Source organism: Ziziphus jujuba, chromosome 3 (genome assembly GCF_031755915.1).
Source record: "Ziziphus jujuba cultivar Dongzao chromosome 3, ASM3175591v1".
Lineage (NCBI taxonomy): Eukaryota > Viridiplantae > Streptophyta > Magnoliopsida > Rosales > Rhamnaceae > Ziziphus > Ziziphus jujuba.
Genome location: NC_083381.1, coordinates 20,857,319 through 20,873,079, shown reverse-complemented (window position 1 = coordinate 20,873,079; position 15,761 = coordinate 20,857,319). Strand labels below are relative to the sequence as shown.

At 28.6% G+C, this 15,761-nt stretch overlaps 1 protein-coding gene across 1 annotated transcript; it reads left to right on the top strand.

Moving 5' to 3' along the window:
* Nucleotides 1-12,007: 12,007 nt before the first annotated feature.
* Nucleotides 12,008-14,599, top strand: LOC107422473 (30 kDa ribonucleoprotein, chloroplastic). Its single transcript, XM_016031928.4, has 4 exons — nt 12,008-12,653; nt 13,580-13,681; nt 13,806-14,078; nt 14,190-14,599. Exons 1-4 carry the CDS (start codon nt 12,165-12,167, stop codon nt 14,241-14,243), a joined length of 918 nt encoding a protein of 305 aa, XP_015887414.3. The 5' UTR covers nt 12,008-12,164; the 3' UTR covers nt 14,244-14,599.
* The last annotated feature ends 1,162 nt before the right edge of the window (nt 14,600-15,761 follow it).

Here is a 15,761-nt window from a genome sequence, read left to right as displayed (position 1 = left end):
AAATTGAGACCATTATTAAATAAATCAAGCTTATATAAATTGCCACATAAAGTTCCAAAACCAACAACTTTACCATCCTTAAATAATTCAACTTTGTTATTTCCAAACAAAAAACTATAACCTTGACTATCCAAAACAAAAACAGATACAAGTTTCTTCTTATTGAAGGTACATAAGAAACTTCTTGCAACTCCAAAGCATATCCAGTGGCAAGCTTCAACTTGATTGTTCCCACAATGTCCACCTTCACTCTTGAGCTATCTCCCATATAAACATGCTGCTCAAGATTGGTTGGGCCCCTTCGGCTTATCATCCCCTGCAATGAATTAGTAACATGAATTGTTGCTCCAGTATCTAACCACTAAGAATTCATAGGCACATCGATAATATTGGTCTCAATCATTAAAATATTACATTTCTTCTCTTGCTTTCCCTTTAAGGTCCAACAGTCTATCTTCTTGTGCCCAACTTTATTGCAGTATCCACACCTTCCATTGAAGTACTCTTTCCTTTCTCTAATCTGAAAACCACCATCCCTCGGCCCTTTAGGCTTCATACCAGAAAACTTCTTCCTATTGGGGTTAAAACCTTGCCCAGGCTTGAAACCTTGTCCTGGCTTGAATCCTTGTCCCTTCTTTTGGAAAAACTTCTTGGACTTATCTACCTGATGTGAAACCATAGCAACAGACCTAGACTTACTTAATTTAATATCATCCTCTTCCTTGACAAGGATAGTAGTCAATTCCTCCAAACTACAACCTTCTTTCTTAGTATTCAAACTCGACCTTATACTATCAAACTATGATGGAAGACTCCTCATTATAGAATAGGTCAAGAACTCATCTCCAATGTCCATCTTAAGATCCTTCAGCTTATTATAATAGGAGGAAAGTAGCATAATATGGTCTCTTACTCCTTTAATACCATCATACTTGGTATTGTTCAATAGGTCCAAATAATGATGCTTCTCATTCATATCAAATTTGATAAACTTCTTTCCTATCTCCTCAAGAAGTCCCTTTGCAGTATCCACTTTAGGAATACTAGCATATATGGCCTCATCCATGTAATTCTCCATCATCATCATACAGCACTTATTAGAGTACTTCCAATCCTCATAAAGTTTCTTAGCTGCTACAGTACTCTCATCAGTCGGAATCTCTGGTGGATCTATCTCCAAAGCCAAATCCAATTTCATGAAAGTCAAATTCATAACTAAGGTTTTCTTCCATTTCTGATAATTTGTCCCATCCAATTTCATCATGGCAGTCATGGGCAGAAGGTTTGGGGTGCTACTAGCTGTAAAAATAGTAAACAACAAGACATTCAAAAAATTTAAGACAATTCAATTACTATTTTCCAGCCCCTCAACACAAAAACATAAACATAAATATTGCTTAGGGTCTTTGTAGCACTAAAGATACCCTTATGCGAGCCAGGGACAATCAACTAAATAACCATAATCAAATACATTGAACAAAATCACCGATAGGGCAACTCAGAACCTGCAATACATGGCATTTAATTAACTTCCACTGCCATTCCAGGCGTCATACAAAGCAACTAGAACTACCGACAGGGTAGCTTAATTACCCGCATAGACCCTGGTTAATAAGTGGGAGAAAAATAACATATTGGCAATTTCATGAAATAGGCAAATATAAAACATCCCATCCAGTATGCCAATATACATTACATTGGTACACATAATGCAGATAAAATAAGTCTCACGACAGGTGAGTACCTAAAATCCCACACTACTATACCAACTAGGCACAAAGCCTCTTTGGGTAAGCTCACACAATCCAATTTTCCAACTACAAATATTTAATTTAATTTAATAAAATTGGAATGTGATAATTAAACAAATAAATAAACAATAAATAATAAATTGAACTATTGAATCACTAAATTAATTAATAAATAAACAACAAATAAATCAATAAAAAAAAAATTTTTTTTGGCCTGCTGACGTCATCTGCTGACGTCAGCAAACGACGTGTCGTGTTGACGTCAGCAGTCACCCAAAACGACACGTCGTTTCTCTCTTATTCTTCACCCAACCGGGTCACGGGTGACCCGTTCCAGTCCAAACGGGTCACGCGACCCGCTAGTCTTACCCTGCCATAACTTACTGTTTCGGTCACCGTTTTCGACGATACCAGCGGCGTTAGTTTCATGTTCCCTTGGGCAACGTTTCCCACAAATCAATTTGATTCAAAATCAACCCAAAATAAACATCCAAGCAAGGTTTATATTTGGCCAAAACACAAACAAACACCTATGGAAACACAAGAAATTCCAGCAAATTTTAGGCAAAATTGGTGCCGTTTGTTTCGTGTATTCTTGGAAAACTTTTTCCCCAAATCAATTTGGTCCAAAACCCAAAAAATTAGCATGTGAAATTCAATGGCCGAAAACCCAGTTTTTTTTTTTTTTGTTTTTTTTATATTTATATTTATATTTTTATTATTATTTTTTTTTTTTTTTAGAACAAACAAAAATCGACCATGAGTATATATATACGTAAATATGTTTAATAGAATACATAATCTTGAATCTCAAAATTTACATATGTACACAATTCAAGAAAAGAAAAGAAAAGAAGAATTAATGTAAAGCAACGTATATATATATATATATATATATATATCTAGAACACTGATAATAACGGCCAAAACACATATCAATATTCACATGCTAACTACGATAAACTACAAAGAAATTTACTATGCATATTAACCATGTGCTCTGATACCAATTGCTAGAAATTTTATGGATCTAAATATACATAATAAATTTCATAAATCATAAATTACTAACCTCCAAACGCAGCCATTGATAAATTAGATCTTTATTCCTGCAAAATAGAAACAACGTAAAGTAGTGCCTATGGACACACTACTCTCAAACCACTCTCAGATTTCTGAAAACCTTAATATCAAAATACCGTATGGCATATGTTTGTTTGCTTGCCTTAGACCTTTTATAGTCTCTGCAAATCACACTTATCCATTAATTTTGACACATATAAAATAATAATAATTTGATAATATAATTATACTAGGAAAAATATGGATAAGTCAATGGGCTTATAAAGAGAGTTGGTCCTCCAGTCCAATGGGCCAACTGGAGTCTTATATAGAGTGTGTGACCAAAGGCCTTACTACAAAATAATAAAATAAACCAGTCCCATTAATGGTATAAATAGGCCCTGTAAGTGAGTAATTGATTATGCCAAGTCCACAAATATTAATTTAATTCAACAACAGATGTATACTAAATGCTTATATATACAGTAGAGTTGATGATTGATGACTTTGATACAACTACCTGATAGCTAAGTATACAAGATATATCACATGAGATAAGGATAAAATTAAATAAGCTCAAAAGTTACCGCTGTGATTATTTATCTACGCTAACAAAGAGAAATAGAAGTTGGAAGACGTCAAACTAACAATTTTGTCACGATCATATCAGAATCTATATAAAATAAAAATATTTAAAACAATTATTAATTGGCCGTTCAATGAAATTGCTTGTGCGGCCTTTACTTCATGAAAAGACAAGACGTGCAGTGCAGGCATAGATATTATCTTCTCTAATCGTCATTTAGAAAATAATTTTTTGAATAATACATTTTTCTATGTTATATATATATATATATATATATATATATATATAATTTTACTATAAAAAAAGATCAGGTTTACCCTATAGCATAAGAACCTACGATGAACAATATTTTAAGAGGTCAACAAAATTTTGGGAGGTCAGTTATGCTCCAGAATGAATAGATCCACTCTTTAAATATGTTATATGATAAAGTGGCCACTCTAAAGCAAGACTAGCTGTATAAAATGTTGTTCAATGTTAAATTCTTATTCTGATTCTCTTTACAGCAAAACTATACATATAATATATATATATATATATATTATAAACCAATATACAGTGGTGATTACCACCGGCCATTATTGACTTTATGTGCAAAGTTTATATTTTCTTTCGCAAATACAATATATAAATTAACATGATGTAAGATATTAGCATAATATTACAATAACAAACTTGTTAAATACTTTATGATCAAAAAATGTGTTAAATACTTTATTACCGTGAGCTACAAAGACATAATTAGTCCCTTTGGAATGGCACCAACTGCTGCTAATAACCCCACGTCCAAATTTTGAGCAAAGCTGGCATATTAAAATCCCCCTTTCTAATTTATAAAAAACGAAAGAAAAAAACAAAACGAAACAAAGACATAATTAACATTATTAGGGTTTAGACTGGCCCAACAATAAAATCAATGTTTCCTTTTGATGCAACTGGAGTACTCGAAATATTTTCCATAGGGCTGAAGTTTAATTTCACACTTAAAATTTGGCAAACCTTCTCTCATTTTACCTTTTCTCCTTACATGTACCATCCGTTCATGCATATGTACTGAGTTATTTTTTTTTTTTTTTTTTTTACCAATTTACTCCTTTTTGTTTCCTCTTTTTTAAAAAAAAAATTTTAATATATAATATTTATATATTCCTGTTACGGAATTGGGAGAAAAACAAATAGCAACGGAAACAAAGAAAGCGAAGAACAAACACACATTTACGTGGAAACCCTTGACGGGAAAAACCACGGGCAGGGAGAAGCAAATCCAATATCGAAAAATTGGTACAAAGGTGAGCCGAATTGCACGATACCTTCAAACCCTAATTACAGCCGAAAAACCCCAAAAGAATATATATAGTACAGAAGAAACCCTAAAATTGAACAGGTCCGTACCGCGGGGGCGCTGCCCTCGGCCCAAGACCTCCGCTTCCACCACAGAGCCCCAAATTTTTCTCCAAAATTTAGTTTCACCAAATGGGTCGCACCGCGAGCTTTTCGGGTCGGGTCAACAAGAATTCGGGTCACTAACTCTAACAATTCCCAATTGTTTTAAGTACTTCGCAAACAATATATATACATATTTTTTATGATTAAGTTTACTCAAATCTAAAATTTCACATATGAAAAAATACAGACATTGCCATTAACCTGTACAGCAAATGATATTTTGAAATCATTATAATTTTTTATGGACATATGCTAAACTCAAAAAGGGTTGATATTCCAATTACAGGCCTTATTTGAATCCATTTATATATCCTAATACTAAAGACCAAATATTGGTCATTGTGGCTTGAATTGTGTTTACTTGTCATGTGGAAGACGAAATCATGAAAAAACCAATATTGAAAAGTAATTGGACTAACTAAAGCTTATTTACAGCTAATTAAGAAAAGATGAAGTTGAATTATGTCCATAAAAGTAAACCAGAGAGGACAATATCCACTAGGGAAGGAAAAATGTGTGAAATTGTACGAAAAACTTTTAGATGAGAATTAGAAGATTTTGGACTAAAATGAATATGTAAAGAATAGAAAACAATGAAAACAATGTTCATGATATTAAGATTCATGATTCAATGGGACAACTGTATCCGATACATTTGAAGCTTGAAATTCTCTTTGGTTTAATACGCAAAAAATAAAAATAAAAAGTGAAAAAGAAAAAGAAAAAGGAGAGAGGAATCAAGTTTGAGTACTTTCTGTTAAATTTGTTTTTGCTCGAGTACTTTCTGTTAAAGTTTTTTTTTTCGCTTGAATACTTTCTGTTAAAGTTACAAGCTACAATTCTGGATGGGCTAGAGACCCATCAAAATGCAGACCACGCTAACCTTCCAAAAGTTTGTTGAATCAAATTTGTAAGCCCAAAACCTTAGAAAAGAGATGTGGCCCATTCTCTTTGTAGATGTCCAATCAAAAATCGCTTGGAACCAATCCAACAAATTTCAATTGCAATTAATTTTCTGAAATAAATTCAGTTTATTAATGTAACTGCCTTAATCTATGACGCAGATAAAATTCATAATTACATACATTTTCTTTACATTTTTTTAAGGCCTGTTTTTGTCATTTTATTGAATAAACTAGTATCGATCCTATGCCATGTATGATATATGCCACAATAAATGATTTCAAGAATAATTTATAATAATTAATTCTATTCAAATCAAATTAATTAATTAATTATGTTATTTGTTATGAGTAAAAACTAAAGAACAATGGATGGTTTGTACAATTTTCATTGAATTGTTTGGTAATTTTGTAGAAATTAAACAATTTGATGTCTTTTCAATGGGCGCAGAATTGCCACCCTAAATTCAGTTAGAAAAATAATAAAATAATAAAAATTATGCAAAATAAATTTAATAAAAATCAAACGATTATACTAATTTACAGAGAACAAACAAATTAAAGATTTTTAAATGCCTTATAATAAAAGGTACTTTAAATATAAATTTAATCAACTAAGTAAAAGACCAAAAAGTAATAATAACTTTTAGAAAATTAAATATAATAACATTATAATAAAAATTAAAATTAAGGAGTAAATATTATTCAATAATTGTATGTCTAATTGATTGGGAGTTTAAAAATAACTAACTCTATTACCTATTTATAAATGAAGACATTCAGAACTATATAAGAATATAAATATTGTTTTGAATAATAAATGCAAATTTTCTCCATTATTTCAAATAAAAAATTATTTCCTTCATATTTTGAATTAATTTGAAAAATGATCATGTATAGTTATCACCTTCTCAATCTGAATATATAAACCTAGCCTTATTCATGCCCTCATTAATTCAAGGAAAAAATTATTTAATTTCAAAATGAAACTAAATAATTAGATTTATTCAAGTCTCATTTGTTCCAAAAAAATAATTATTATTTAAAAAGAGAATTATTTGTCTTATTCAGATCATTTAGTACCTTCTAAGAATTAAAAATAACTTTATGTAGGTTCTTTTAATTTCCAATTCTCAAATTTATTATTACTATTTAAAAATCATAATTTGGATATTTAGGAAGAAAAAAAATATAGTTTGAGTATTTTGGATCAATATGCCTTAAATAGTTGGCTACCTTTATGTTTATTTTTTTCCATATTTAAAAACCCCAATAAAATTAAATACAGTTTAATTATCAATCGTAATATTAACGAAACATAAATGGTATTTAATCAATATTTATAAAGTAATTGAATTTTTTTTAATTTATTAATTGGAGAATGTTTGTACATAGTTTATATTCTTAATTTTTACTTGGTTAAAAATATCATTTTTCAAGCTTTGAGATTAATAATATTCGTTTAGGAAGAAAATTTTCAAATTGAAACTTTAACATCTCAATATCACAAACTGATATTTCAATATGATCTTTTTTAATTATCTATATTAATTACTCATTGTGATAATATGTACAATTTAAAATTTGAATAAGTTTATATTGAAACTATCCATAATAAACTATTTATTATTGGTAAATAATGTTCATAAATAATTTATATGAGTCAAGTTTTAAAATTTTAAATTAATAGGCATTCAATATAGATAATTAATTTCATAATTTATAAAAATAAAATATTTATATAGATCAACACTTTTAAATTTTAAATTTTAAATTTTAAAATTTAAAATTACTGATTAACTAACTTGTGCATGTTTAATGTCAATATTGTGTATAAGGTAGTTTGTTTGGTAAATTATATGATGTAGTATTCTTTATCTATGTAATTTTTTTAATTTATTAATATTTTAATTTTTTATATGGAAAGTATTTTTTTCATAATTTGTTATTATTTCTTTCACTTAGTTAAGATGATATATTTTTAAAAGTAATAAAATATCTACATAAATGGTAATTAATTAATATTTAAGAAGTAATTGTAAAAAATATTAGATAAATAAACCTAAATAAATAAATTAGTTTTACACTTTTTTTTTATAATTTTTTAAAGGAAACCAAATAAATCTATTGATATCATGTAAAAATAATAAAAAAAAATTCACAATCAAACTTTTATATATAATATAGATATTAAATACAACCAAAAAAGCGTCAGCAATGGAACAAGTCAAATTAACACATTTTGAAAATTTTACATAACAATCATGTTGTTTTGCTTATGAACTTTTATATTCATTTTCTTTTCATTTATACTTTTAAAACAAGGTTCAAAAAATCGATATTAATAAAAATATCGAGAGTTTAAGATACGAAATTTTCCATAGAAATATCAAAAAATATCAAATATCAATAAAAATTTATAAAAAATAATAGAAATTTGTTTTAAAAAATAAAAAGTTTTATTGAAACTTTAGAATTAGTTTATTTAATCCATCAATTATCAAATTGATTATAAAACTTCCTAAAATATTGAATGGATGTTATATTCTTTTTAGTGAATTGATTTATAATAAGTATTAATGACCATAGATGAATTATTATTAATAAAAATATGTCAAAAAAATATAGATATGATAAAATTATTTATCAACTAAAATATATAAAATGATTATTACAATTATATTGTAATTCATAAATGTCATCTTAATACCACATAGAACTTCTGGGTTTCTTCCTCATTTTAATTTTGAGATGTGAAATATGAGAAATAGGTATAAAAAGATATATCTCCTTGAAAATTTTGCATATAATGATTAATATGCCAACCATATGGCTCTTACATTATTAGTTGACTATGTACATAATTACTACTCTCTGATGGTTGAGTTTGAGATGGTACCCATGAGTTACTATTTGATGACATTCCATAAATATCAATTGAATAAGGGTTATGAAAATGATTTCCAACCCTCATAGATCCAAAATTCATAGAAATCGAATCTTCTTTTTGTTGTGACATTTCTATTATAGATTTATCTTTACGTATATAGTCTTTTCTAACAGCACCAAATCCTTGACATGCATCTCTACTCCCATGATCTTCATCTTTTATAGTATGTGTGTAATATTGTTCACCAACAAATGAGCTTAATCCAACTTCTCGACTTGGTGATTTCCTTTGACCACTATCTCTTCTAACTTATAATTCAGATAATTTATTGAAGTTATCTTTATCACACTGGAGCTAGAGTGATTACTAAGAGTCTCAAATTGTGAATGTGTACCACCTGATGGAGCTGAAGCACCAATAGTTCTAGTTGACTCTCTCATAAGCCTTTGAAATGAATCACTACTACTATAATTTACTTTTTCAGCAATCACTTTTTGAACATTTATTCCCTCTTTTTTAGCTTGTTAAGCAATTTTTGGATTATGATTCCCTTCTATTGTAAGATGATCCATGGCATAAAAAACTCGTGGAGAGTATTTTGTTGATTGATATAATTGAATGATATATTGTCTTCTTCTTTAAAGAAAATGAAAAATAAAACCTATCATAAGGAATATATTTTGAACAATTTTCTTCTTAAAAAATGTAATAAAAAAAAATTGTGAATTGTCAGGAATTTTTTTTTTTTCAAACAAACATTATTATTTCACATGTATATATTTCATCTATTCATACATATTTGTAAAACAGATATTCCCGACCATAACATTTACCTTATTCAAAAATATAATCCACAATCTTTGTATTTTTGCTTTATTAATATTCAATAAGTAGAACTTATTAATGTTATTCAATTTAATTCATTCTATTTTCCTTTTATTACTGAATGTTTAAAAGCAATTAAAGGGTAAAAAAAAAATTATTAATGAAGTTAATTTAATAAAAAATTTTACTAACTACCAATAATATTTATGAATTTTTAAAAAAAAATAAAAAATTTCATAGATATTTTTGAAATTCAGTAGAAATTTCAAACATTTCCATGGAAATTATAAATTTTTTAACCAAATCATTAAGGATTTGATATGGATATTTTACAGAAATTTTCATGAAAATTTTGGCAAAATGTCTAAAATTTCAATAGATATTATAGAAGTTTTATCCATTTTTATTTCGAGCTTTTCAAAAAATAAAAATTTTAAAAAAAATTTTAAAAAAAATATCAAATATTTTAAACCTTATTTTAAAGAGCATGACAGTCGTACATCCAATTGTAAGGCTCAGTCTTTTTTTTTTTACTCCTTCTAGCGCCAGATCAATATACAGTTCTTTTAATATGTTGACTTGATAAATGATTAATTTAGAAAAAAAAAATTACAGTAAAAAAATTACATGCAATAGATTTTAGCAAGTTTGGCATATCTTTTACTCAAAAGTTACTTTTGCAAATATTTGAACAATTTTTTAGAAAGTACTTCAGATCTCTTAAAAAAAGCCTTTTAACTAAAATCAATAAAAAGTTGCGTAAAACACTTCTAAAAATGAAAAAAATAAAAAAATAAAAAAAATAAAAAAAGAAAGAAAGAAAGAAAGAAAGATAGCAAAAAGAAGTAAAAACAAAAATTATGCTAAGCAAAACCCAAACATGGTTGCAAAGGGCCAGATCAAAAACCTTCCAGCTCTATAAATAATATATATATATATATATATATATTATGATCGTTGCACCTTGGGGCTAGGTACATGTGCCTCTGTTCCGCATACCTTCGCTCTCCAATGGCTTTCCTGGGACTTTTAACCGTTATATCATATTTCCTCAAATATTAGCAACATAATAATAATAATAATAACAATAATAATAATAATACCAACTTAATTTATTAAATTATTTGGAATTACTTGGAAAAATACTTTTCACATAGCGTTGCAACTTCCAAGAAACAAAAGAAGACTTTTTCTTTTTCTTTTTCTTTTTTTTTTCTTTTCCCCCTAATGACATGAAAAGAAGACTGAATTGCAATTTTTCTTTTTTTTTCTTTTTTTTTTTTTTGTGAATCAACTGAATTGCATGCTTTTGAAACAAATTAATTAATAAGGTCTCGTTCAATTTTACAACAGCCTTAAGTTTTGGTTTTTTATGTTTTTCTATTTAACTGTGTGTAGTTTGTTTCTTTCAAATATTAATTAATGTTAATTAAAGTTTTTTTTTTAGATATCTTAATTAACTAAAATATTTTTAAAAAAAACTGACTTAAAAATAATTTGAATTTTTTTTTTAAAAATATAGTGAAGCTTATACTTTTTTTTTTTTTTCCTTTTTGGATCACAAGCTTATATTATATGCTGTTTTGATTAGCAAAAATTGCAGAGCTCCAATTAGCTCCTTAATTTCTTTATCTTCGATCACTACCTTCCATCCATCATAATTTATTATGGCAAGAGTAGAAGTTCAATTTAACACTAAATTCTCTTCCTTCTCCCTCTCTTTATTTGTGATGAGTTATAATAATATACAAAATGGAAAGAGAAAAATATGATATTTTTGTAATATTTATTTTTTTTAATAGTAATAATTTATTAAATAATAAATAATAAAAAATAATACATACAATATATTGTTGTTGCGAATAAGGTATTATTTTATACAATCCTACACCAAATACAATATAGTATGGGTGTAATATAATATATTCCAATAAAATTCAATATAATACAATTCATACTAATATAATCCAATATTGCATACCTAACGAATACCTAACGAATTTTATATGTACAATGAATTTATTCCTATGTTTTACTTCTTCATTTTTTTAAAATAGATTCCTATCCAACTTAAAAATGGAAATTTAAAAACAAATAAAAAAAAAACTGAAACAAACTTTTTCTCAGCCCAAAAAACAAAAGGAAAAGGACGGATATTTAAAGCAACAACTAGCACCCTTTACTTCCTTTGCTTCTTTTTTTTATTTTTTTTTATTTTTATTTTTTTTAGAGTCATTTACTTCCTTTTGAAGTACATAAATTTATAAAAAGAAAAATGCAATCATACCATAAGCATAAACCCCAGCAAAAAACTAGAACAAAAATATAAATAGCTATAGTCATTAATAAATTTAATAATATAAGAAAGCATTAAGAAGCAATTTCTTCTACAACTCCACTCAAATAGCCAAACAAAAAATCAAAATTTAAAAGCAAGATTTAATCTCTTTTTTTTTTTTTTTTTAAAAAAAAAAGGACACCTTATCCCTCACCATATATCCTTCTCCAATCCCACTGGACACAATCTGCCCACGTCAGCTTAGATGCTTTCCACTTTTCCAAACTCCCCATACCTGATACCTTCCTCTATTTTTCTTCCCTCCCTCCTCGCTCCTTTACATCTCCATTCTTAACTGAAAAAAACCACCATCACCACCACCCCACCACAACCAACATCTCCAAAAACCTCCATAATCACACAAATGGCTGCCACTGCTGCTGCAGCTGTGGCCTCATCAGTCTCCTCATCATCAATCAACACCCTCAAATGCATTCGATCCAATCTCTTGCCTTCTGATCTTCACCTCAGAATTACCCCACCAACCAGGATATTGGCATCATCCCCATCACACTCTTTCAATCTCGAACCGCTCTCTATCGCTGCTGCTTCGCAGAAATGGCGAGTCATGAGGATAACTGCTGCTGTTGCACAAGAAGAGGTGGCTGTCACGGCTGAGGTTGAAGAAGAAGAAAAGATGGTGGAGGAGGAGAAGGAGGAGGATCAACAAGAGGAGGAAGAGAAGGTTGAAGAAGAACAAGTAGTGGTGGGTAGGGAAGGAGATAAAACTGTGGCTGGTGGTGATGGAGTTTCTGTGAATACAAAGCTCTACTTTGGGAACCTTCCTTATAGTGTTGACAGTGCTCAGCTTGCCGGTCTCATTCAGGACTTTGCAAGTCCTGAACTTGTGGAGGTGGGTGTTCTGTTTCTTTTTGTTATCTTTCCCTTTGAAAATTTTCTTGCTTGGATCAGAAAATCTCTTTAGAAAGTTTTGGACTTTTATTTATTTATTTATTTATTTATATTCTACTTTAATCATGATTCATTGCTGTACTGTGTAATAAAATTGTCCAGAATGGTGAATATTAGAACTAGGACGATTGATATGAAGCTTGATTGCTTATTAAGGAAATTGCTAAAACATAATTAGCTTATTAGCATTATTCATTGGACTAGAGTATTTCAGGCAGAGCAAATTGCTGTATGGTGCTAGCATAGTTCAATGGGATATGGTTAAGGATCAAATTAGGCTTTTTCAGCTTTTCGGAATGGGAAAGACTATATATTTTAATTAGTATGGACCATTGAAGAGCTCTAGCACTCTGTGAAATTGGGATTTACCTAATTTGGTTTTTAAGTTCATGGTTGTGAATAAGACTGAGGCTGGTTACTTGAACCGGATTATGTAAAGGTTACTTGAACCGGATTATGTAAACTCATTGAGATTTTAATGAGTTTCTCAAGCTTGATCCGGGGTCAAGTTCAGCAATTGCCGACTCCATATAAAATCCCTTCTGTTTTCGTTCAACTGATGGATCTATTCCATAAAACATTCATAACAATCTGCTATAGTTTACTTGTTAGCATTCAATAATCCGAACATGTCATCCAAACACCATGTAGAGGAAGCACAGTTTTTGGAGAAAATGATTACCGAAATCTTGGATTCCTCGATGCTTTTCATTGTGTAATTTGAAAGTATCTTATAGTTCAAACAGACACCAAATCCAACAATATATATAAGCCTGTTTTAGTCATATGCAGTCTGTGTACTCTTTTTGCTGCTTCTGTTTTTCCAATCAAAGAATTGTTGAGGTAAGGCAAATTTTGGTTTTGTAGGTTCTTTATGATAGAGAAACTGGAAGAAGTAGAGGCTTTGCATTTGTGACTATGAGTACTATTAAAGATTGCAATAAAGTTATTGAAAATCTTGATGGAAGTGTAAGAAAAACTCTCTTTCTCTCACTATATATATATATATATATATTTATAAATACAATTTTTATACAATTAGCTACAAAATTCATACTTTATTATTATTATTATTATTTTTTTTTACATGCAGCATCATATGGGACGAACTTTAAGGGTGAATTTTTCGGACAAGCCTAAGCCTAAATTACCTCTATACCCAGAAACTGAATACAAACTCTTTGTTGGTAATTTATCTTGGTCTGTCACATCTGAAAGTTTGACACAAGCTTTTCAAGAATATGGAAATGTGGTTGGAGCAAGGGTTCTATATGATGGAGAGACAGGAAGGTCTCGGGGTTATGGTTTCGTATGCTACGCCACAAAATCGGAGATGGACATTGCATTGCAGTCTCTTGATGGAATGGTATAAAAAGATTTCCCTCTACTCCCCAATTTGTCTTACTTTTTTCTGTGCACATTCTTAGACATTTCTAATTTCTAATTAAGTAACAAAAACTTTTTTTTTGTTTTTCAGGAACTAGAAGGGCGAGCAATGCGTGTTAGTTTGGCTCAAGGGAAACGTTCGTAGGATCATAAACTGCAAATATAAGTTATGGGGTTGCAGACCAAGATCAAGATCAATGGCAGCGAAGAAATATTGGCGGACATATTTATCAGCCAATGTCAAATGCAATCACATAAGCAACTTGGAAGTCCCTTCCATTTTTCTCGTTGTCTGGAACTCTTTGAGCACAATAGTTGAAGATTATTTTACTTTCCTATTGTTCTGCAAAATTATTGTTCTTTGTATTCACTACCAAGTCTTTCTTACTAACAATGTTGTAGAGCATTGGAATGTTCATGGCTAGTTCAGTCCTATGCCTTAAAAACGAACAAATTGAGAGAAGATTGGCAAAGTTTTCTTATATTTGAAGCACTTTCTTTCTGTTTTGCTGAATACTTTTTTTTAGCTCTGAACAGGCCAAGTTTCATGTAGCTGGAAACCAATTACAACAAAATTCATGGCTAGTTCAGTCCTATGCCTTAAAAACGAACAAATTGAGAGAAGATTGGCAAAGTTGTCTTATATTTGAAGCACTTTCTTTCTGTTTTGCTGAATACTTTTTTTTTAGCTCTGAACAGGCCAAGTTTCATGTAGCTGGAAACCAATTACAACAAAATTCAATGACCATTTGCAACATGGATTTTCATAAACAATGTGTAAAAAATGTTACATTTTGTATAAGGATTTTAATAATGAATAATGTTATAAACATCATGTAGTCTATTAATAAATTTATCAAAATTGTATGTATTACTATTTGATTAGGTAAAATGTAACTTAAAAATTAATAAATGAACTCTTAAAAAAACAAATGCTATTAAATATAAACCATTTAAATAATAAAACGTATATAATATTTATTGATAAGTTAGATTGTATCTATAATATTACTCTTTAATAATGAGGCTAAAAACTTGTTAGGAATTATTTTAAATTGCTAAAAACATAAACTATTTTGGACAAAATTATGTTAATCATGAAATGAATTTGAATTTGAGTTTAACATTATGCCAATAGTGTAACTTAAAAATTTCAAATAAAAAAGATAAATGAAATTACACATATGTTTAGTTTCTCTTTTAAAAATTAATTTTTATTTTAAAAAACTAAGTAAAACTGTAATAGCATGCATCCCTAATTTCTCTAATTTTATTAATCTCTTTATATTTATTTTTTCTCACTCTTTAAATATACAAAAGAAATATAATACATTTAAAATTTCATTTCTCTTTCTAAATTTAAAACCGACACATCTTATAAACTAATAGAAAAAATGAATATTGTGAAAAATTGTTTTTATGCCATGAACAAATGCACACAAATAACAAAAGGTTAAAGTGTGTTCTTTTAAAAATTTATAGTTTGAAGATTTATTAATTTTTATTTCAAAAAGTAAAAACATTTTTTGTTAAGTTAATTATCTTTAGTTAATTTAACAAATTATTTCATTTCATTGTCATATGTATATATATATATATATATATATATAGAGTCAAGGCTTTAGATACCAATAATCTAATCTAACGGTGAAAAAAAAAAAAA